Source organism: Onthophagus taurus, chromosome 11 (assembly GCF_036711975.1).
Source record: "Onthophagus taurus isolate NC chromosome 11, IU_Otau_3.0, whole genome shotgun sequence".
NCBI classification, from domain to species: domain Eukaryota; kingdom Metazoa; phylum Arthropoda; class Insecta; order Coleoptera; family Scarabaeidae; genus Onthophagus; species Onthophagus taurus.
This window is the reverse complement of record NC_091976.1, coordinates 4648305-4672386: the sequence shown is the minus strand read 5'-3', so window position 1 is coordinate 4672386 and position 24082 is coordinate 4648305. Positions and strand designations below refer to the sequence as shown.

The 24082-nt window shown below is 34.1% G+C and overlaps 1 protein-coding gene across 1 annotated transcript; it reads left to right on the top strand.

The window, feature by feature from the left end:
- The first annotated feature begins 1221 nt into the window (after positions 1 to 1221).
- On the top strand, positions 1222 to 2280 carry LOC139432005 (uncharacterized). The gene has a single exon (XM_071200334.1). It carries the CDS (start codon positions 1222 to 1224, stop codon positions 2278 to 2280), a length of 1059 nt encoding a protein of 352 aa, XP_071056435.1.
- Positions 2281 to 24082: the final 21802 nt, after the last annotated feature.

The window sequence follows — 24082 nt, the reverse complement described above, 5'->3', positions numbered from 1 at the left end:
GGTCAATTTTCAATTCTTTCAACATTCATTTTGGTTACTCGAGGTCAGATACATGTGCTATCTAAGCGCATGTATAAACCGGAAGCTTTCAAGAAAGAAAAAAGAAAGTTTGTTATGGTGGCTAGAGAAGGGAGCATAACATGCTTGTCTTTTGACTTCATGCAAAACCTTCTTCTTCTACATGTTCCAACTGGTCCTGTTTACTATCCACGGCAATTGTTTCAAACGTTTTTGGGGTCACACTTCTTTTTGGATTAAATCAAAGAGGAATTGTGCAAGATGTCGTTGCTCAATATTTAAATGATTTGAAATCAAACGATAGAGATTTAGATTTAATTAGATCCGAAACGCAACAACTGATTGAAAAAAGTCAAACTCGGAACGAAAATTTTGTGAACAAGAAACGTAAACAACCAACCATTTATACGGAGCGTTCAACAATGATTGTAAGGCGTTTTAATTTGGCGCGCTTGTGTTTAACAAATAATGTTGGTGTTTTCGACGTATTGCATCGTATTTTTAACAATCAGTGGCGTGAGGTGTTTTAATTGCTTTCGAGTTAACAAGTTTCAACATTTATTATAACAAAATATGAATAAAAGGCATGTTGGAATGGAAAGTCCATACAAAGGTGGAGCGTGAGGTTATTCTATTCGGGTCTACTGAATATTCAGAAGAAACCGACGAGACAAAGGGCATAAAAGGGGACTCATATCTATACCTTTTACAGTATGATTTCACACTTATGAAATATGATTTCACACTAGCGAAAACAGATTTCATACAAATGAAATTTGATTTCACACTAACGAAAACAGAATTCACACAAATGAAATTTGATTTCACACTAGCGAAAACAGATTTCATACAAATGAAATTTGATTTCACACTAACGAAAACAGAATTCACACAAATGAAATTTGATTTCACACTAGCGAAAACAGATTTCATACAAATGAAATTTGATTTCACACTAACGAAAACAGAATTCACACAAATAAAATTTGATTTCACACTAGCGAAAACAGATTTCATACAAATGAAATTTGATTTCAAACCAATGAAAACAGATTTCACAATTAATAATTAATAATTAGATATTGGTTTCATTAATATTTAAATAAATATTTGGCAAATATCATTTTTAATTTTGAATGAAAATTATTTGACATTTTGTGACAATCATAAAAATATATCATAAGTTTTGATTTTACATTTGCAATGTCTCGTGTTAAATATAATAAAATATCAATTAGTGATAGAGAAAGAATTATAAAAGCACACGAAGAAGGCAAAGATTGGCGAGCTACAGCTACAGCTTTAGGAGTGAACGTTCGTACTGCTTATGAATGGTTGAAAAAAGATCAATCACTTCCAAAAAAGAAAGGTGGTAATGCTTCTTCCAAAAAGACCGCCGCAATTTCCGATGCATTGGTTAGATGGATTGAGGAAGATTCTACAATAACATTGAAAGGCTTATGTGATCATGTTAGCAATGAATTTCAAGTTAACGTTTGCCAAAACACAATGAAAAACTGGTTGGACGGGCAATTATTTTCACTTAAGGCACTAAGACCACAAATAGTAAATATGAATAATGAGGAAAACAAAGTCAAGCGTAAAGAGTATGTAAACCAAATATTACAAAGTCGAGCAAATGGTAGAACTCTTATTTGGATCGATGAAACAAATTTTAATTTATATTGTCGGCGAAAAGAAGGTAGATCCAAAATAGGTCATAAAGCACACGTAATTCTTCCGGCTTGTAAAGGAAGCAATTTACATTGCATTGGGGCAATGAGTGCGATGCGAATTATCTCATTTGAACATAGAAGAGGATCCTACAAAGCTCACGACTGTAAACAATGGCTGCGTCGCTTAATAGCAACTTGCACTGCGGATGGCATCGAGAAGCCAACATTTATTATTGATAATGCTCCTGTACATTCAAATCTTGAATCTGAACTTGAACCCGAAGAAGATATAGAAATAGTACGCCTTGCTCCATATTCTTATTTACTAAATCCGATTGAGTTGTTATGGAGTAGTTTCAAATCTTCCGTAAAAGTGCAAATGCAAGAAAGAATGCAAGAAATATTGAATTACAGACGCGTTAATAATCAAGGGTTAACACTTCATGAATATAGAATGCGCATCTTAGAAGAAATTTCAGATAGAGCAATTCAAGAAGTTCAACAACAACACTTACTAAGATATTCGAATCATGTAGAACGTTATTATGCAGCAGCACTACAACAAGAAAACATTCAAGAAATATAATTAATAATTTATTGGTTGCTAGATTGGTTGTTAAATTTAATTTAATAATTTTTTGTTATAAATAATGTTCTAATTAAATATTTAAATACTGTGAAATCTGTTTTCATTGGTTTGAAATAAAATTTCATTTGTATGAATTCTGTTTTCGTTAGTGTGAAATCATATTTCATTTGTATGAAATCTGTTTTCGTTAGTGAGAAATCAAATTTCATTTGTATGAAATCTGTTTTCGTTAGTGTGAAATCAAATTTCATTTGCATGTAATCTGTTTTCGCTAGTGCGAAATCAAATTTCATTTGCATGTAATCTGTTTTCGCTAGTGCGAAATCATATTTCATAAGTGTGAAATCATACTGTAAAAGGTATAGATGAACATGAAGTTCACCAGTTGTTTCATCAAATAGAAGGGGTATTGACATATCGTAGATGGACTGTCAATGACTTGAAGTTTTTATTTTTAAAAGAACGGGTTTTGCAATCCAAAACGCAAAATAGTTGTAACTTGTCGTTCGTCCGTTAGCAATAATGTCATAGCGACACAAAAAAAAAGATTATTAATAAATATTAGTTTTGTCAAATAATTCGATTGATTATTGCGTTCAACTGATTTTAAAATAAAGCTAAATAGAAAACCACGATTACTGCACGATTACTCAGAGAATGGGTAGTTCTCGTGTATGTGATCACGAAATAATTGCAATCAATCTTTACGCAGCAAACTGAATACCTACATCACCAGTCGATCGTTTATCATTCCCCGAAATTGCGACCGATCAGTACACATCTTGCATTCATATTCACCCTATTTCAAATGGATATGAATCAATAATAAGGTATTATTTACTACATAATCTAGATACATAAATATATCCAGAAGCGTATCTAGGGTATGGCAGGCATAGCACGTGCTATGGGCGCCAACTGAAGGGGGGCGCGAAAAAGCGCCTAACGTATAAATACGCAAATGAAAATAAAAAAATATTTTTATAGATATAAATATATTATATATTATATATAGATATAAATATAAATATAATATTTTTATAGATATATAGCAGTATTAAAAAACTTTGTAGGAAAAAGCACGCATTCGTTTTTCGTTTGTTTGTCCATGTTCTCTATACCTCTAGCTCTCTTTCTCTCTACAAATGTGATTCTGTATTTGAGAAAAAGAAATGCAAAATAGTAGCGTCTGTTGTGTTCTGTGCTAAAGCCGTTCGGAATACGGGGAATCCCCGTCGCGTAGCACGTGCATCGGTATTCTAACGTAGGTACGATAAACAAGAATCGGTCTCTTTGCAGTCTATTGCTCAATTAATTGAATTATTGATGCAGAACTTCAAGAGCAAATTCAAAGAGAAAGTCAGAAGTGGTGTGATATTTGGAAAGACGATTTGCGGAGAGCCATCCTGGATCCACTTCATATCTTTCACCGAAAATACAGAACGAGACTCCTGATCAAGCTCATCGTGAACAAATGTCTGAGGTAGTAAGATATGTTGATATAAATTTTGACAAAAAAAGCTGTTTAGATTAAAGAATCATTTCTCGGTTTTATACCAATAAGCGATAAGGACGCTGCAAGCTTGGTTCAAGAAATATTGAAGCAGTTAGAGAAAGACCATATGAATTTACAAGATTGTAGGTCACAGTGCTATGATAATGCTGCTGTTATGGCTGGACACAAGACTGGTGTTCATCAAAGAATCAAGAAAAAGAACAACGTGGCAATATTTGTGAATTGTGATAATCATTCTCTCAAGTTACCTGTTAACAAATATCACTTCAAAAGCTAAAAGATACAGCCACAAAATAAAATGTCAATGAGAAAATAAAGAAGAGTGTGAAAAGTCTATAAAAAAGGAAGCCAGTAGGATCAAAAAAAAGGAAATATATAAGTGACTCAGATTCTCTTTCAGAAGTATAGGCATCAAGTGAAGAAAGTGATAAGGAAAGTTCTGAATTTGACAGTGATAAGAATATTAAAGATAGTAATATTAAAGAGTTCTGAAAAGCAAAGCACAGACCTTGAAAAAGATAATATCAAAGAGGGTGACTATACATTTGTTAATTTTCCTTGCTTATGTTGTTCAAGAAATGTTAATTAATTCGGAAGCTGAAGTAGTCGGTAATAACTTGTTGTAATAATGAAAAAGCTACATTTAAGCTAAATGAAACGGATGTATCTGTAATAAGTTTTACTCAGGTTATTAAAAAATTGCCTTTTCCAAATATGATATTATCAAGTATTAGATTAAAATATGTATTTCCAGAACTTGTAGATGTATCCGATTGTATTTTTTAGATATAGGTACCTACATGTTACTTTTTTGTTTTTTTGAATTAGTTTAATTTAAATGTTCTTATCAGATTTTGAAAAATAAAGTATGTAATACTAAGTAGTAGTCAATAACTGGGTGTCAATTACTAAATTTTGAAAAAATATCCATGTCAATAACTGGACATTGAAAACATCAAATAAAAAAAATCACAATAATGGAAATGAGGTTACTATATTGAAAGTTTAATAAATTAATGAATAAATCTCCAAAGATCAAAATAAAAATATAAGAAACACTTTACATGTCTCAGTAAATAAAATAACATGTGCGGAATAGAAATATGTCCCTTATAGTGTCAATAACTGCCTTTTACCTTATTCAATTATAAATAGTGATCAACTAACGTTGAATTATTCCTGCCCAAGAAAATTATCTTCCATTTACTGGATTTGGCAGTAATGAACAGTCATATTTTGTACTGTTGCATTAATAAAAGTAAGAGTAGTTTATTACAGTTTCGAGAAGCATTAATTAAAAAATTACTTGAAATTTCAGAAAATATAACATCAGCAAAAGATATGTTTAATGTTAAATGTTCCTCAAAGTGTATAGGAAAAAGACTAGATGTATCAGGGACACATTACTTGGAAAGAATACCTATACCCGAAGATTACAAAAGAAAGAAATACTATCTGGGGTGCCAACAGTGCTCCATAAATAAAAAAAGATCTAATACGGCTTGGAGATGCAAAACATGTCCATCAAATTCTGCATTATGTGCTAGAAAATGTTTTGAAGAGTTTCATAAAAACTTATAAATAATTTATGTATAAACTATATTTTATTATTTTGTGTTATTGGTGTTATTGTATTGTATCATCTCTAGTTTGTAATTTTGAAATAAAATTTTCGTTTTTCATATTTTCAAATCAAATACATTTTCGTTTGGAATTTCATTTATAATTATATATGAAGTGCAAAAAGGGTATAAGTGCAAAATTTGAGATTTTGGTATAAACGCAGTTATGTACAGTTAAAGATGTGTTCTTTCAGGGCAAACAGGATATAAGTGCATTTTGACACTCCTAGCACCATCTATGGACAAGCAAATAAAGATACTGAAATAAAATGCCGGAAATGTTTGAGCATAAAGGGTATAAAGTCACTTATACCGTTTTTGAATGTGAATGGAACCGTAATAATAAGAAGAGGTTACGGACTGCAGGCTTGGAATATTTAGGCCGCAGGAAAGTTATACATGCTAAGAGGGAGCTAAAAGAATATAACCATTTATGCAGATATCGGTGTAACGAAAATATTTCAATGGAACAACAACAAGAACTTTTTGATAACTTTTATAAGCTACCGAGTTATGACTTACAAACTGCTTTTCTTTCCTCCTGTATTAAAAAAGAAACAGTTAGAAGGAAAAATGTGAGTGCCCAAGAAAATAGAAATTTTAGTACAACAATAACATTATTAAACAAACGAGTTTGTAAGCCATTTTTTCTCAAAACGTTTGACATATCCAATAGAAGATTTACATCAGTTTGTAAGAAAACTAACAGTTTAGGAATCTGTCAAACTGATCAGAGGGGAAAAGCTTCTAGCATTAATAAGATTGATGAAGCTAGTCGTTCCTTTGCAATTCAACATATTAACAAATTTCCCAGATATAAAAGCCACTACTCCAGAAAAGACAATACAAACACCAGATATTTGGCACCTGGTCTTAATATAGTAAAAATGTATACGTTATATACCGAATTTTGCAATGAGAATTGTCGTATTACAGAAATTTATTCAATACAAAATTTAATCTCAAATTTCATAAACCACACGGCGCACTAGTAAAGTAAAATTAGAGGTGCATCAACGAAAAGCAGAAAAAGCAGTAAACTGCAAAGCAATAGATATAGAAAATCACAAACTTTCAGCAGACACCGTAGTAATATGTTTCGATTTACAACAGACTCTTCCTACACCTTTACTTACAAATTCAAAAACATTTTATCTTCGGCAGTTATGGACATATAATTTTGGTGTACACAATTTAGTCACCGGAAAATCAGGTATGTACACTTGGGATGAAACGGTTGCCTCCAGGGGTTCCCAGGAGATCGGATCATGTCTTCTTGAATATTTCAAATCACTGCCCCAAAACATAACCAAAGTTATCGCTTTTAGTGACTCCTGCGGAGGACAAAATAAGAACAAAAACGTGTGCAAGCTGCTAATGTTTCTGGTTAACTCTACTAATATTGAAGAAATCGACCATAAATTTTTGGAATCAGGGCACACGTACATGGAGTGCGATAGAGTCCTTATTGAAAAAAATAAGAGAAAGAATCCTCAAGTATTTGTTCCCGATCACTGGCATGAAGTTATTAAAAAGTCATCAACGAAATTCGCTGTTCATAAAATGACACAAGAGAAATTCTACAGTTTTGAACAGCTGAAAGCTATACGTGATCCAAAAAAAGATACTTCTGGACATCCTATTAAATTTCGAGAAATAAACCACTTCAGATACGACAAACGACAAGAAACGTTTTCTTTTGAGTTTAAAGACACCCTAGAAATATCATTTCCCTTTAGGAAATGTATATGCACCTCGGCTTTTCCTGGACGTCCATCATTTTCCATATTTACACAGCTTCATACAGAGGCTAATAAAATCAAGTTTGACAAATGGAAAAATCTACAAACCCTTCTGGAATTTATTCCTCCAATATACCATCCATTTTATAAAAACATGGCTCATGAAGAACCACTGAAAAAGATGAAGAAGAAAACAAAGAAAACATCACGAGAGGCGCCAAAGAAAACTAAAAATATAGAAGTGCCTTCCAGCTCAACTGCCATATCCAACGATGACAGTGATTCTGATATTGCATCTTATCTAGATTCTGATTATGAGTAATATTACTATTTTATGTACCAACGTTTATCGATTACCTTTGTTACTTTCTCTTGTATTTATTTAATAAAGTTTTTTTTGTGGTGAAAAATTGTTTTACGCAAAAAGGGTATAAGTGCGAAAACCTTTGAAAAAGCATGTAGCCATGCATCGTGATTCAAACTTTTCTTCTCTAATAAAATATGAACAATTTTCACATACATCTGGCAGTTTATACAGACTCATATTTTATTGTTGAATTTTAAAAGTTGAAGTAACTTTAGGATCAAATAACTCAACAACACAAAAAAGCTATTTGTACCCTTTTTGCACTAACCCCTTCATATATTAGCTAGGAGCATGACTGCATAAACAGTCATTTTTATTTCAGGACTGCATACACAGTGATTGATTATTTAACAAAATAACATTAGTTTTCAAATTTTGTTGATTGTCTCTGTCAATTTCAAGTCAAAATAAGCTTAAATTTAATTAAAAAAATGGTGCGTTTTTGGGTGAAATTATCAAAATCATAGTGTCCGCGAAAGTGTTAATTTATAAACAAAGTTTTTCAAAAAATAACTATTACCTATACTGTACCACTATTTTTGAAAATTAGAGTGTCACCATAGTATTCTTTCTTCTTCTTCAAAACGTTTTGGGTTGGTAATGGGATTTGGAAACGGGTTCTTCTTTTCCCAGCCACTGCGTCTATTCATTTATGTCTGGTGCGTTAAAATTTTATACCAATCTAATCGCTAAGGCTTTCCCCGCGTATGTGACTAAGCTATATGTATGATTGCACAAACGCAACTAGCAATTCAAAAATAATCAAACAGAAAATCAAAAGTTATTCATGCAAAACAAACTAAGTAAAGATCATTCAGTAAATAAAAGTAACTAATCAAAGATTACAAGCCCAGCATTCAATTAAATAAAGGGTAACATAAACAAGACTCTTCTCAAACCTGGGGGCTGAGGTTCTTCGCACACTATGTTTTAGGTTGCCCCCCGGAATAGAAAAGTTAAAAGGTATATTATTCTGGAACAAAAAATAAATAATTATGTCAATTAAATGAACTTCATAAGAAAAATAAAATAAAAAATACATATATTGAATACATATATCGAAGAGATATTTATATAGCTATAAATATCTCTTCGTATGTTAATTAAGTAAGTACCGATAGAAATGTACTTTTCCATGCCACGTGCTTTAATACTATAGTCTTTTTTTACATCTTATTACTCATAAAGATATTTATATACTATCGAATTATTTGTGGCGAGGATTTCCGCCAAATTATACGGTGCGTTGAAGTCCTATAGTGGGTCACTTAAGTATTTGCACAGGACCAATTTACTAAAAAAAAAGCTAAACAGCATATGAAGCATTATTTTTTTTACATTTTCTCTAATCGGATACATGTTCTGAGAAATAGTATACATTATTATAACGGTATGCATTCCGTTATAAATGCTAACGGAATGCATACCAAGTATTAGATAGTTGGTTTAAGAGGCATCTGATTTAATTTGGTAATGTGTACAAATACTTTTGTGATGTCAAAAATTTCATTATCTTTAAAAATTCATAAACTGTTTATTTTTTTTAATGTTATTAAGAGTTCTGTTATTGTTTTCATTTGTGTAAATAAAATATAGTTTAAAATTTGACTTTGTTTACCTCCTTTGCAATTTCTATTGAAAATATTAGGTGTACAAATACTTAAGTGACCCACTGTATATGTTGATTTAGTTTCTCCAAGAGGTCAGTTCTAAATTGATCGAAGGACGGGCATTCTAAGAAGAGGTGATTAGCATCTCCATGCGCCATGCATTCACAAAGTGGTGAATTTCTTCTTCCTATTCGGTATAAATAATTTTCTGTTGTTGCCTGGTTTGTTCTTAGGCGGCTCATTAAGGTGTAGAGGTATCTGGACACCAGAGGGTAACTCTCGAACCAGCTCTTCTTGGTAAGTTGATTTTGTATTTGCGCATACCATCTGCCTTTTATCCGTTACGACTCTTCCCATTCTCTGGACCAGGTTTCAAAGATTTTTCCTTTATAGTATCTGCATATGTCCAAGAAATCGAGCTGAATTTGTTCTAGCTGTAAAACCAAGCCACTCTTTGCTAATTCATCGGCTCTTTCGTTGGCGATTATGCCACGATGTGATGGTAACCATAATAATATTACTTCTTGGTGTTTATTGTTCAACTCAGAAAGAATTTTAGCACTTTTATAAGTAGATAATGGCACTGGACCCCCGTTGTGATGTTATTTATTGCCTTCAATGCGCTTAACGAGTCTGAACATATAATCACTTTCCCCACCTCTTCTTTTTAATTATTTCCAGGCTCCTGCATATCGCTTGCATTTCCGCCGCAAATATAGACATCTATTTCCCCTTTTATGGAGTAGATTAACCTGCTGCGTCCGGATTCCTTCTTACCGAACCATCTGTAAAAATGGTGATATGATCCGGCCACTCTTCCCTCACATACTATTCAAAAATACCATTTGCAGCAGTCCCAGTTAGCCCCGCTCTTTCTATGTAGTCAAGACAGGGTAACTTTAACTTTATGTCAATGTTTTGGTATATCGCCTCATACGGTATTGTGTAATATGCAGCTTTGTTACTTTTGTGCATGTCCCATTTCGTTTACTTAATTTCGTTCCAACCCTGACCAGCATCGGTACCTTATTTTGTTTAGCCTTTATTTTCTCTAATTGTGTTCCCAGTCTATTTAATGTAGGTGTTATAACATTGTTTATATATTTTTGATTTTTTAAGATAAATTTTCTTGCTCTTCCTACTGTCCCTAACCTTAAAGGGGGTCCGCCTGCTTCCACCTCCAATACATTGGTTGGTGTGGTTAAAGGTAATCCTAATATTAGCCGGAGACCTTTGTATACGGTTTTGTTAAGCTTTGTTTGACTTGCAACTGTTAATGGCATCATTATGGGTAACATGAATTCTAATCTCGATCTTACTAACGCTCGGTATAGAGTTCTAAGTGTGAGTGGATCGCCACCCCATCTGACTGATGACACAGATAAGTTTAGATTAAGTTTAGAGCTTTTTCCGCTGATGCCACAGTCGCTCGATCTGCTCCTTCCAGCTTAATTTTACGTTAATTCGCAACCCCAGATACTTGATGGTATCGACGTACTGGTTATTGTTGTCTCCGAATGTTACGGGTGGTTTTGCGTCATTTTTATTTTTTGTAAAAATCACTGCCTTTGTTTTTTGAGTAGCCACTGTAAGTGTACGTTCTTCGAGGAAAATTTTTAGTTTTTCCATTGCGTAATCCGCGTAAGTCAATGCTGTGCATCCTGCATCCATAACCTCTAAATTAATACCATTTATGTAAATATTGAATAGTAAGGCGCTTAAAGGACTCCCTTGTGCTAAGCCCCGATAACTTGTTCTCTCTTCTAATGTTCCATTATCATTCTTAATTTTAATAAACTTTCTATTATTTAGATAGTATATGTCCCTTTAGAAGCGTACAGGCAGACCTTGTTGTTTCAAAATTTTTATTAATACTGGAATTGAGACATTGTCGTATGCCGCCTGAATATCCAGAAATACAGCCACCGTTGTTTGTTTTGTGCAAAGGCCAGTTGGATGGAACTCACCAAGTACGCGATGTAGTGTAGAATGCTTTTTCCTCTCCTGAAGCCGAAGGTCAAATGGTCAAAACGCCTTTCTTTCTCTAGCCACCATTCAAATCTATGTGCTAATACCTTATCGTATAATTTTCTAATACATGGGATTAAGGATATTGGTCTGTATCCTTCCGGTGATTTTTTTATTCCCTCCTGGTTTTGGTATTGGTACTATTGTAATTTTTTCCCATTCGTTTGGGATATTGCTCGTAGCCCATATTTTATTCATTTCTTTCTTTACTCTTTCTTCTCTTTTCCCATAGTAGGTTTTTTGCAGGTATTGGTAATGTTCTTAAGTTATGATATGTGATTTTATCACCACCAGGTGCGGAGTTGCGAAAGATTTTTAGGGTTTTTTCCAGTTCGTAGCTTGTAATATCATCTGCTATGTGTTGGTTAGTTGTCATGTAATCTTCCTCTTCTATAAATTCTGTGCTTTCTTTATCGGGCACGTACGCTGAACATATTTTATTCAGGAATCCCTCCTGCCAATCTTCATTACTATCGCTTACATTTTTATTCTTATCTTGCCAATGCTTTAGGATTTTAATCTTTTCCCATATTATAGTTAGTGGGGTATCTACTTATTTCGTTACAGCATTTTCTGAAATGTTCTCTTTTCTTCTTCAACAAAAGCTTCTTTGTTAAGGCTATATGCCTTTTGGCTATCATGTAGTTAATGTCCGTTTTGTTTTCTGAAAATTGTCTTATTGTGAATTTTCTTATCTTTACTGCCCTATCACATGCTTTGTCCCACCATGGACATGATGGTTTGTCTTGCTCATCTCTTTCAGAGGTAGTTTTAGCTTGACGTTTGGCCTCTTTGATGGTCTTAATAAGATCTGCCATATTATCGATCCATCCTCCTTCTATACAGCTGTCGACATGTTTTTGGTATACAGACCAATTTTCAGTTACATTTCTTTGGTGCCGGCCATCACCACATCGCAAGGTCCCAACATTAAAGGAAGCCATCACAGGAAAGTGATCACTTCCTAATGTATCGCCCATAGTGACGCAGAGAGCGATAGGTGCCAAATCTGGTGAACAAATCATGAGGTCTAAAATATTTTTAGTATCCTGCCGCGTGAAAAGAGTAGTTTTTCCGTCGTTTACTATGCAAAAGTTGTATTGTTCAACCGTTGATTGTACTGCTCTTCCTCTGGTGTTTTTCAGGTGTTGGCTGCTCCATCCTGGAAGGTGAGCGTTAAAATCCCCTAGTAAAATAAATTTCTTTGTAAGTGGAACATTTCCCAGTAAATTATCCCAATCGTTGCTATTAAAGGTAATATCCGATGGGATTATCCCGCAACGATGGTTATATTATCTATTTAAATACATAAAAAGTGTGTTCTTTCCACTGTCGACGTGATATTTTCATGATATTTAAAATTGAGTTACAGATATAGAGGTGATTATATCCGGGGGTTGATATAGGGTATTCTTCCTTCATCCATGTTTCTGTTACAGCTACTACATGTTGTTCGTTGTCCTTTAAAAAACTGAAGAGACTTGCTTTATTTTTTGAAAGGCTCTTGGAATTCCAAAGTGTAATCTTTATCATATGGGATATCATCTTCAGAATATAATATTTGTTCTTCATTAATCAATCGCATCGATGGTCTAGAGACAACTACCTGTTCTTCTTTTTCTTTTGTGGTACTGGGTATTGAACTTGATGCCTGGCTGGGTGGTTTGATAGTATAGGGTTGCGAATTTTCCCTTGTTGGTTGCTCAATTATTTTCTTTTTATAGTCTCTCATGTTGTGTCACTTGTATTTCTGGCGAGTTTTCTTTTTTTCTTTTATAATTTTCCGTATTTCGGTTACCATCGTTTCTAATTGGCTTTCGAAATATCGTAGGTTTATAATTATTTTCGCCGGAATTCTTGACAATATCGGAGTAATCGATCAATGGTCTATATCCAGCATTGGATGCATTAATGTTGGTAAAGTTTTTCATCTTATTCGAATTTTTTAGTGGGGGAAAGTGTTGATGCGAGACTTGCGTATTAGATGTTACAACTCTACTTGGGTTTGTAGTTAGCATATGAGCTTCATATGCTGAATAATTGTGTGTTGCCATTAACCTCTTAACTTCTTTTTTATTTTTATATTTAGAACAGCATCTTTCTGATAGTAGTGGTGTGCCTACCTCAGTTGAGTACAAACTTTTTGTCATAAACACATGTGAATTCGTGACAGTTTAGTGTGTTTATAGTTAAAAGTCAAGTGCCAGTAGATTTTGATAATAAGCAATAAATAAACAATCAACTATGTACGGTGGAAAATCTAGGTCTGAATACATATTGCACATGTTAAAACTTCCTGAAGAAAATGGTGAGTAACAATGAATGTATACCTGATATTATTCTTGATTTATATACCTAATTATTATTACTCTAGGACAGCCATCCTGTTCTTATGCTGCACAACAGGAAGCTGCACTAGACATAAATGAAATTGATTTAATAGAGCAAGAAGACGAAGAATATTATTATGATTCGGATGCTGATCCTGCTTATAAACCCAGTTAGTCTTCGAACGATGACGGTATAGTAATTGAACAAGTTAAGGTTACAACACCAGTAGTAGCAGATACCGAAAGAAATACTGTAGATTCTAATAAATTAGATTTGCAACAGAAGAGAGTGAGAGCGAAACGTGGCGACCCAAATACTTGGATAAAAACTGCGAGGAAACAAAAAAGAAACTTAGGAGTTTCTTACACAACAACTTCAAAAAAAATTAGGCTAGAACAAAAATCAAGAAATATAGGAATTGAGTGTCCCTGTTTACGCAAATGTCACCTTGCGATTCCCGATGAAGGTAAATCACAAATTTGCTCTGCTTTCTGGCAACTTGACGATTTGAATAGGCAGCGCGATTTCATTGCAAGTAATGTGATCCGTCAAAAATCTGTCAGAAGTCGTACAGAGAATTCAAGAAGGCATTTTTCTGTTATGTACTTCCTGAAATTTGAAGGAAAAAAACTCAGGTCTGCAAGAACTTCTTTTTACAAACGTTGGATATTTCCGAAAAGATGATGAGAACAGCTTTAGAAAAAGCAAGTCGCAATGTTGCTGATTTTCCTTCTCCTGATAATCGTGGTAAGCACCGTCCAGAGGTTAAGCATACAGAAGAAACAATTAAATTCGCAGAGAATCACATCGATTCTTTCCCCCGTGTGCCAGCACATTGGTGTTGGAGAGATACTAAAAAAGATTATCTAGAATCAATTTTAAATAAAGAAAAAATGTATTCACTCTACAAAAAGAAATGTACAGAAATGAACTAAAAACCTATTTCTGCAACATCGTATAGAGAACTACTGATAAAAAAAAATATAGGATTTCACATTCCTAAAAAAGATCAATGTTGGTGGCATCACTTCGAGCAAATACCTGCAAATGAACGACCTGCTGAGAAATTAATTGAGTATCAGCTTCATGTTCGTAGAATAATAGCTGCATTGGAAGAAAAGAAAAGCGATGCTTTAAAGGCAAAAGAAGACCCTAGCTATATTTCTGCCAATTTTGATCTTGAAGCTGTCTTGTATTCATCACTATTATTTGCTAAACCAGTTTTTTATAAACTTAAGTTAGCAACATTTAACTTCACGATATACGAAACAGCAAAACAGCAAGGTCATTGCTTTGTTTAGCCCGAATATGAGGGAAATAGAGGAGCCAATGAAGTAGCCACATGCCTTTCGAAATTTATACAGTCTCTTCCAAAAGAAACACGTCATTTAGTTCTTCATTCTGACTGTTGCCCTGGACAGAATCGGAATTCCATAGTGGCATGCATGCTCCTAGAAGCTGTAAAACACACCAGCCTTCAAATCATCGACTTGAAATTTTTAGAATCAGGGCACACTCACATGGAGTATGATTCCATGCATGCCACTATAGAACGAGCTTCAGAGTATACTAAAATCTACTGGCCCAATGACTGGGTTAATGTCGTACGTCTGGCGAATAGAAAAAAACCGTACAACGTACAGGTGATGGAGTATAGCGACTTTTTAAATTATAAAGAATTGAAGAATAAAGTAATGGTAAACTCTAAAAGGAATGAGGCAGGTGGAAATGTCAACTGGAAGGTAGTTAAATGGCTGAGATTTGAAAAAGGAAGAAGCAACTACTTTCAATACAAAAATGAATATTGGGATGAATTCCAAAGTGCAAATATTACACGAAAAGGAAGAATAGCAAGAAAAATTTGTAACAGCAATTAATCCTCTGTATAGTTCTTGTATACCTTTAAATAAGAAAAAGTTTGTGAACCTTCAAGAAATGTGTAATCAGAAGGATGCTGTAATACCCCAGCAGTATCACCACTTTTACAAGTCTCTCCCAGTAGAAAGGAGCACTGTTGAGCAAAGAAAAACTACTGCGCCGTAAAACAAAATGAAATTTCTAAATAATAAAGTTTGCACCTACCACTTAGAATTTTTCTATTTTTTTTTATCTTATGTTACTGTAAATGATCTTACAGCTTTTGTGAAACATTATATCAAGACAGAAAGGCGTATACTCAATTAGTAGAAAAATATCCATGATGTCAAAATTTTAATTAACTTGTCTTAATAATAAGCTTTCTAATTGTATATTCCCTAGTTTTTGTGAAGAACTGCAAAAAATTGTAATTTTGAAGTGTTTTTTTTTTGTTTCCTGTAAATTTAAGTATTGGTTGATACACCCTTCTGACTTGAAGCCTTCGATATATCGTCGCCGGGCGTGCAATACCTCCAATGTGACATACCTTCCTAAATCTAGGTTTTGACACTAAAAGACGCATTGGAGATTGCCGCATCTTCTGGCGATATCTCTAATGTTCCGCAGTCCACTAACATGGTATTCAAAACAACTTTTTCAATCGCCAATGTGACGCATGTCCAAATACTATGACAGAAATATACCCAATGTGCAATTAAGCAACATTGGTGTTATTTACCAGGCGTTCAATACCTCCGATGTGCGTTCTTTAGTACATTGGATTTATATTTTCGCAAGACTGAATGCACATCGGTTGTATTTCCTAACCTCTAAATTCAATTCTACGGCGGTTAAACAGTTTATTTACAACGTTTGTTTGCCAATTTCCTTAAAATTCGAAAGCTAAATTAGTGCTTGAAGTGAATTTAGAATCGAAGAAGCCGTTATAAAGGTATGTATCATTTTTTATAATAAATAGTTTATTTTTGTGTTATAAGACGATTTGTGAAAATATAGACCCATTAGCAGAAGTAAACAAAAAGGGGTAAATACTTTTAGTCTCAAGAATTCTCGCTGGTAGAACTATTTATTTCTTTTTAATCACTTCGACATTGTTTTGATACCAGTCAGATTTTAGAACAAATCAGAATAGTCACAGTATTTCATTTCACATTCCTTGAAATGATAAAGAAGGAGTGGTTTTTCATGCAGAGTATCCTGTGTATAAATATTTTTAGCCAAATTTTATGCTTGAATGTAGTATTTTATTTCCAGGAAAAATGTCTTCAAGGACACGAAAAATAATGAACCTGGTGCAGATGAATAACAGTACCAAAAGGAACTGTTTATCTCGACCAGATCCACCAAAAATAGTTACTGGAAATTATGTAGTTAACTCCGATGGGACGCTTGATAGAGTGAATGATGATATGTCGCAGAAAAGTGAAGATGCAGTTCCACAACCACAACCATTGGAATACTCCCATCTGATAGAAGAAAAAAAGAAGAGAATTCAACTAGAAACGTGTAATGATATTATTTACGTAGAGGAGCCAAGTAATAATGATAGATACCTGCACACGAATGACACGGTCCTGGAAAAATCGAATGAGGTAGAAACTGCAGATAGGCATTCAACTTTTGGTCTGGGTGAAAATCCAAGCATCGGACTTGAAGAACTCGAAGAATTACGAAGAAGTCCACATTTTGTGCTCATTCACGTTCCAGAGGAGATGGAGAACACAGGAAGAGACACTGATTTTGGATCTGTCGAAGATCCTTGTATCATAGAAAACAACGAAGAAACAGAGGATGAAGTCCGTGAAAAGTTCGAGAACGTCAAAGAGGCAGTAGAGGGCAAAGAAGAACAAAAACAATCGGAAGATCCTTATTCTGATTCTAGAGGAGGTACAGAGATGGGTAAAAAATATAAACAAATAAAAAATGCAGAAAACGATTCTGATTTTGAACCAGAAAGTAGTGATGAGGAAGGCGAAATCATTTTAAAGAAAAGGACACATTTGAAGCGAGGAGACAAGCTAGAAACAAATTTAAAAAGAGTTCGAGGTAAAGGTTATGAAGGTTACAGAAGAAATAAAGAAAAACATATAACACGTACTCCAAGGGAAGCTAGACATCTAAAGGCAAGATGCAATCACAACACAATAGAAATATAAAAAATAACAAAAAAATCTTTTTTGTGCGCTTCACTTACCGATGAGGACAGACAAGATATTTTTCGAAGACTATGGAAGCTAGATACTTGGAATGAAAAAAAACTATTTATCCGAAATCTCGTTGTCACCAGACCAATTCGCAGACGAAGAAAAGACAAAAAATAAGGATGGTGATTTCAAGAAAAATGAAGGTCATGACTATTTTCTTATGAAGCGAAATAGGGAAAGACTCAAAGTTTGTCACAAGATGTTTTTACATACTTTAAGTTTGGGTGAAGACTGCTTGAAGAGATGGCTAAAAGAAAGCAGGTCGGTCTCTGAGTCATCTACAGATGATACTATAAGTCACTCTGAAGTTCCGATGAATAATAACAAAAAAGAAACTCGTCAAGGTATACAGTAACAGAAATTAAGCCGCACTGTTGTTGAGTGGCTTAGTTTGATACCAAAAGTACCGTCACACTATTGTAGAGCATCTTCATCTAGACATTATGTTGTCAATGCTTTTGTTTCAAAACAAAATATGTATAAAATATACAAGACTTGGTGTACAGAAAATGAAAAAGAAGTAACGCACCTTAAATCATTTAAATGTATTTTGAGGGATGAAAAAATTTCTATCCACAAACCTCGCAAAGATCAATGTGATACTTGTGTTGGTTATAAATGTGGAAATGTTTCTGAAGTCGAATATAATCTTCACCGTGGAAAAGAAAAAGCTGGTAGAGAAGAAAAAGCAGCTCTGAAGGCTAGTGCAAGTGATGAAAACTTTGTTGTCACCATGGACCTTCAGAGTGTTTTGACATGCCCAAAACTCCTAGCTTCAGTAAACTACTATAAGCTGAAGCTACAACTACACAATTTTACCATTTATTCGTTAAACGACAAAAGGGTTGCGCTATATGTATGGCACGAAGCCAATGGCGGAGTTTCATCGAATGAATTCACGTCCTGTGTAATTGATTACTTGCTGTCCAAGCTGGAGGACCAGAACAAAATTAGATCATTTGTTCTGATTTCGGACGGATGCAACTATCAAAACCGCAATAAGGTCTTGGCAAGTGCTCTCAATGACTTTGCCGTTGAAAAAAAGTAACAATTCACCAGCTTTTCTTAGAAAAGGGACATACCATGATGGAAGCTGATTCTGTCCATTCAGCATTAGAACATTACTTCCATCCTCCTATCAACTCGCCGACTGACTACGTGGCAAGAATGCGGTTGGCTCGACCAAATCTTCCATACGAGATAAATGTTCTAGATCACACTTTCTTTAAAAAATATGAAATGCCTTCTAATTTTCCGTCCATTAGGCCAGGAAAGCGTGTGGGAGATCCCGTTGTAGTCGATGTTCGTCAAATAAAATATTTACCTGATGGTAAAGTTTTATACACCTTGGACTACTCTAAAAATTGGCAAGAATTACCTCATCGAAGATGTCCTCAAGAAACTGCTTCTTACACTATGCCGCTTTATAAAAGACAACTGCCAATATCTGACGACAAATACAACCACTTGCAAGACTTAAAGGGAGTTCTAGAAAAAGATCATCATCCATTTTACGATGCATTGCCGCACGAACATAAAAAGAAGAAAACTAAAAACTAAAGTTTTTCTTTCAGTTGAATAATTAAGTTGATTTTCTTTTGAAGCGTTTTGATAAATTTCTATGCATAAATAAATAATATAATAATAAATAAATTTTTGAGTAGACAGGGCTTTTATTTGTTTTGCACAAATATATTATTTCTAAATCCTAAAATAGGTACAATGAAACCGTAAAGTGGTAAATACCAACAATGTGATATTTTAAAATGTAGCAATACCCCCAATGTGACTTGCATAAGCGAATTTTTGGAGAAAAAAGGTGTTCCGATTGTTTTTGTGTGATCTGTTACATTCAAAATGTATATAAATCAGCGTCAATACAATTTTTATGATATTTTTCCGAATCTCCTTCAATTATATAGTTTTTTCGTTCTCCTGTAAAATTTGTAATTATTCACATTAGAGGTATTGCACGCCCAGCGACGATATACTAAATATTACACCCGATGAGGTGGTATATACGCTCGCCAGTTGTTTGCTTTAGTATATTCGGATATAATGAAATCTTTTTTATAGTAATTAAATTCAACTTCAACCCGGTTCCGACCTCTTTTCTCCACTTTATTAATTCCTTCAATGCCACTATCAAAAAGTTTTTTACCAATTACTAAATCTTTCATATATCCTATATTGTTATCGATTGATTCTAGATAAATAGAGTATGGAGGTAAATTTGTACTTTTATACCTATTTCCATTATCTAAGTTAGTATCTTCTACCAGATTATTTGACTTTTGTGAATTATTCTGGGAATTAAGCATGTATCAATCCCCTTGTGACGTTTCCATTGTAAGCTGGTTACCCGGCTCTTATTATCTTGTATCCCTTATGTGAGGTTTAACCCTTTCAAGACGGTTGTCGTATATACCCGTCACCAACTTTTTTGGCAGACGGACGGCTGTCGTATATAGCCGACAGCAGCTCATTTCCCTTCTGTACGCTTGTCGTTTCAGATATGGCATACATAAATTTTTAATTTGGCCCACCGACGGCCGTCGTACCGTTCCGACAGTTTGTGTTTGTCACACAGACGGATGTCGTGGATATCCGACATTGTCGTACATACGCGGCAACATGGCAAGGTCAGGTGATACCCTGATAGACCACCTGCGTTTAGTACCAGTCTGTTTTAGAACATGTTTTAGAATGTCATCTAAAAATCACGCGGGTCCGTCGGGTTGTAATACTTATTGTGGACTGTCTGGGAAGGAAGTGAAAAATATTATTAATGCTCTGAACGATAATGATATATATTTGAGTGAGGACGAACCATTTATCGACAGTGGCAGCGAATATATCCCTGACTCTGACAGTGAATTGAGCTCCGGAGAAGACGACGAAACCTTGTTGGAAGATGAAAGTACCGAAGAACAAGAACATTTAGTAGCTTCGGATATCTCTGATCAAAATATACGTGAGAAGGAATTTCAGCTAAAATGGGATTCACGTGAGTTTGTTCCTAAAGTTCACCAGTTTGACGTCACTTATAGTGGACTACAGAATAAAAACCTAAAAAATGAAAACAAGGAAATAGAGTATTTCTTGAACCTATTCTCGGAAGAAGTAGTCAACACTATTGTTGCAGAAACCAATATTTTCGCTCAACAACAAAATGCTAAAGATTGGAAAAACGTTGATAAACAAGAGTTTTACAATTTCATAGCCCTCACATTGTTGATGCCCTACGTTAAAAAGTCCGATGTAAAGGACTACTGGTCTACAGATAATTTAATTGGCACGCCCTTTTTCCGCCAAACAATGTCTCGAGATCGCTATTTACAAATACTAAGGCACTTACATTTTAGTAATAATCAAAATGCACAGGAAGGTAATCGTCTGCACAAAATCGAACACGTTTTGAATTTGATACAAAACAATTTCAAAAGTAATTTTTATCTGTTTGAAAATGTCGTCATTGATGAAAGTATGATTCTTTTCAAAGGGAGGCTGTCCTTCAAACAGTATATAAAAACCAAGAGACACCGTTTCGGAATAAAAGTTTATGTCTTATGCGATTGTGAAACAGGTTATGTTTTGGGATATTTGGTATATACTGGCAAAAATAATGTTAAAAATAGAGATAATGACAGCGGTCTAGGATTGTCAGGTGATGTTGTTGTGAAACTTTTGGAGCCCTACCTGAACAAAGGCCATTCATTTTACAGTGACAACTACTACACAAGTCCTACTTTGGCAAATTATCTTTTTCAGCACAAAACAAACTCTTGCGGAACTGTTCGCATAAATCGTAAACACATGCCAATATTTGAAAAAAAGCTGAAGAAAGGGGAAACAGAGTGGCGTAGCAGTGAACAAATGCTAGTATTGAAATGGAGAGATCGTCGTGACGTGGTAATGCTGACCACCTTTCACGAAAATAAAATAATTACGCTTAGTAAGGTTGATAGGGTTACTAATGAAAATAAGACCAAACCATTATGTGTACTGGCTTACAATGAAAGGATGGGGGCAATTGACAGAAGTGACATGATGATTACCAGTACGGATTGCACGCGAAAAACCTTAAAATGGTACAAGAAATTATTTCTTCGTACCCTCGATATATGCATGCTAAATGCGCATGCTTTATATAAGACCCAGAATGCCAGTAACATCTTATTTCCTGCCTTCCATTTAGAAGTTATCCGGCAGCTTCTGGAAAGGTATTTTTATTCTTTTATTTTTGTAAATTTTTTATCGTACGCATTTTTTAGATATCCAACCGTGGCCAGACTATTAGGAAAGCACTTCCCTTCAGAAGTTCCTCGCAAAAATGGGAAAGCGTAAATGAGAAGATGCTGGGTCTGCTCGCATACAACAAACGGTGCAAAAAAAAGGAAAGAATCGAGATTCATGTGCAAAGATTGTGAAGTCGGGCTCTGTGTTGCACCATGTTTCCAAATATACCACGAACAGATCAAATATTAGTAGTAGCAGTAGAAACGGGGAAAAAAGACTAGATCAGAAGAAAAGGCTCACACTTATTTTTGATATTTTGTTCCTAATATTTTTATTATTTGTTAATTTTTGTTCTTATATTTTTGCTTTACCAAGAGTTTTAGTTAATTTTGTATTGTTTGATTATTTCTTCAATAAAAACAACTTTTTCCACAGTCGTATATATTTGACAGCCGCCTGTTTGCCATTGCAAAAACTCCCGTCCGTGTGGCACGCAACCTACTTTTGAGTGCCGTCCTGAAAGGGTTAATTTATTTCTTTTTTTTTTTAATTAATTAATAAGACTTACCGCGGGGTAGCCACCTATCAATTATAACCTTATAACCTAACTTTACAGAACACCTCAGACGTAAACTCTATAGCCTCAAGTACGCGAATGTTATTTGTATTTGATTGTTAGCTTGACGGTTTAATTTGACGTTTAAAACATGACAGTATTCTTTAATTTTCAATAAAGAATTAAGTAATTCCTTGAAGTATCAGTTCCCAATTACCCAATCAACAAATGACACCAATCTCTGGTGTTTATCCTTTAATACAGTTCCACCTAAAATATAGAAAAAAAAAATACATTACACAATAACTTAAAAATATATATGAATGTAATATTGTAACTGATCAGAAATAAACATCCTCAATCTATTGGTAACAAAATCTTTTTTTTTCAATTTTTTGCATATGGTTTTTAAGCATTTAATTTAGGTTTCTGCATTTAATTTTTAACCTTAATCATTATCTTTATAAAGGATTAAATTTAATTTCAAATTCTTACTATTACCTTCTACGTCTCCTATGGAATATCGATTTGCAATAAATTTCCGATTTCATGTTTATTGGTAATAGATAATTTTCAACGTAACGATTAGAAAAAAGATTCCACTTGCAACATTCAGACATTATTGTAAACTGGATTGCGAAAAAGCTGTTAACATTGTCGGAGAAGCTTCTTCCAAATGATATTATTTTTGTTCGAAAAACAAAATAGCATTGACACCGCTGAGACGATTATTATTTGTAGGTCACAAAAGAAAATCAATAAAGCGGATGCGTCACTAAAACAAAATTTCTCCTAACATGTGTAGTTGGGCATCTTATTAACAGATGGCACGACTCAATTCATCTAGAATTATAAATTAAAAAAAAGTTATTTATTTAATTTAGAATTAATAATAAATGTAGGACCATAATCGACTAAACTCGTAACGGTATTGTAGATTGCATAAAGGAATGGGGGAGGGCAATGCATTTTATGCTCTTTTTAAAGATATTTTCAGTAAGACCGTTTGCTTTCAAACAAATAAACTAGAGGTCGTTATCTGCAGCGATTACATATTTTTGTGATTTTTGAAGAAAAGTTAAAGGGAACGGTATTATTTACTTCACAGTCCCTTAGGTACTACTCATCGAGAGAAACAAATCACATAACCATTAATAATTTACGTTTAAACTAGTGAGAATTTCCCAAATGTCTGATTAGATGTCAAAAAGGGTGTGGGTCAAATATAGGTATGGTCTCGTTGAAAAAAAACGTTACATTCGGATCCACCTAATATACTGATTAATTTGCGAATTTTGTGTAGAAATTAGATTTTAAGTTAGGTTAATTAACATTTAAACTAGTGCGCAATCCCGAAATGTCGGGTCGGGTTCGAAGCAGGGGTAATAACACAGATCCACACGAGCAGGTAGATGGTAAATAAAGACGTTTAGTCGTTATGGATCAAGAACCAAAATAACATGGGTATATCACCCCAAAATATGCGTTATAATACTAAAAGTTGTTAATTCTTTCATTAAATTTGAGAAAATGATTTCATTTTTACTTCTTTATTCGGGTTGTGTACGTGGATGTGGAAAAATAATTTTTTGTAATTCGCTACGGTAATGGAAGCTATAACAGTACTCAAACGGGTGCTGTAATGAGACTCCTTACAGCATCCGATGCTGTAATGAGATTTTAGTAACATTTTATGGAACCAGTTC

Bases quoted from the DNA above. Each gene is read 5' to 3' on its own strand.
- LOC139432005 (XM_071200334.1), top strand. From the start codon at position 1,222: ATGTCTCGTGTTAAATATAATAAAATATCAATTAGTGATAGAGAAAGA.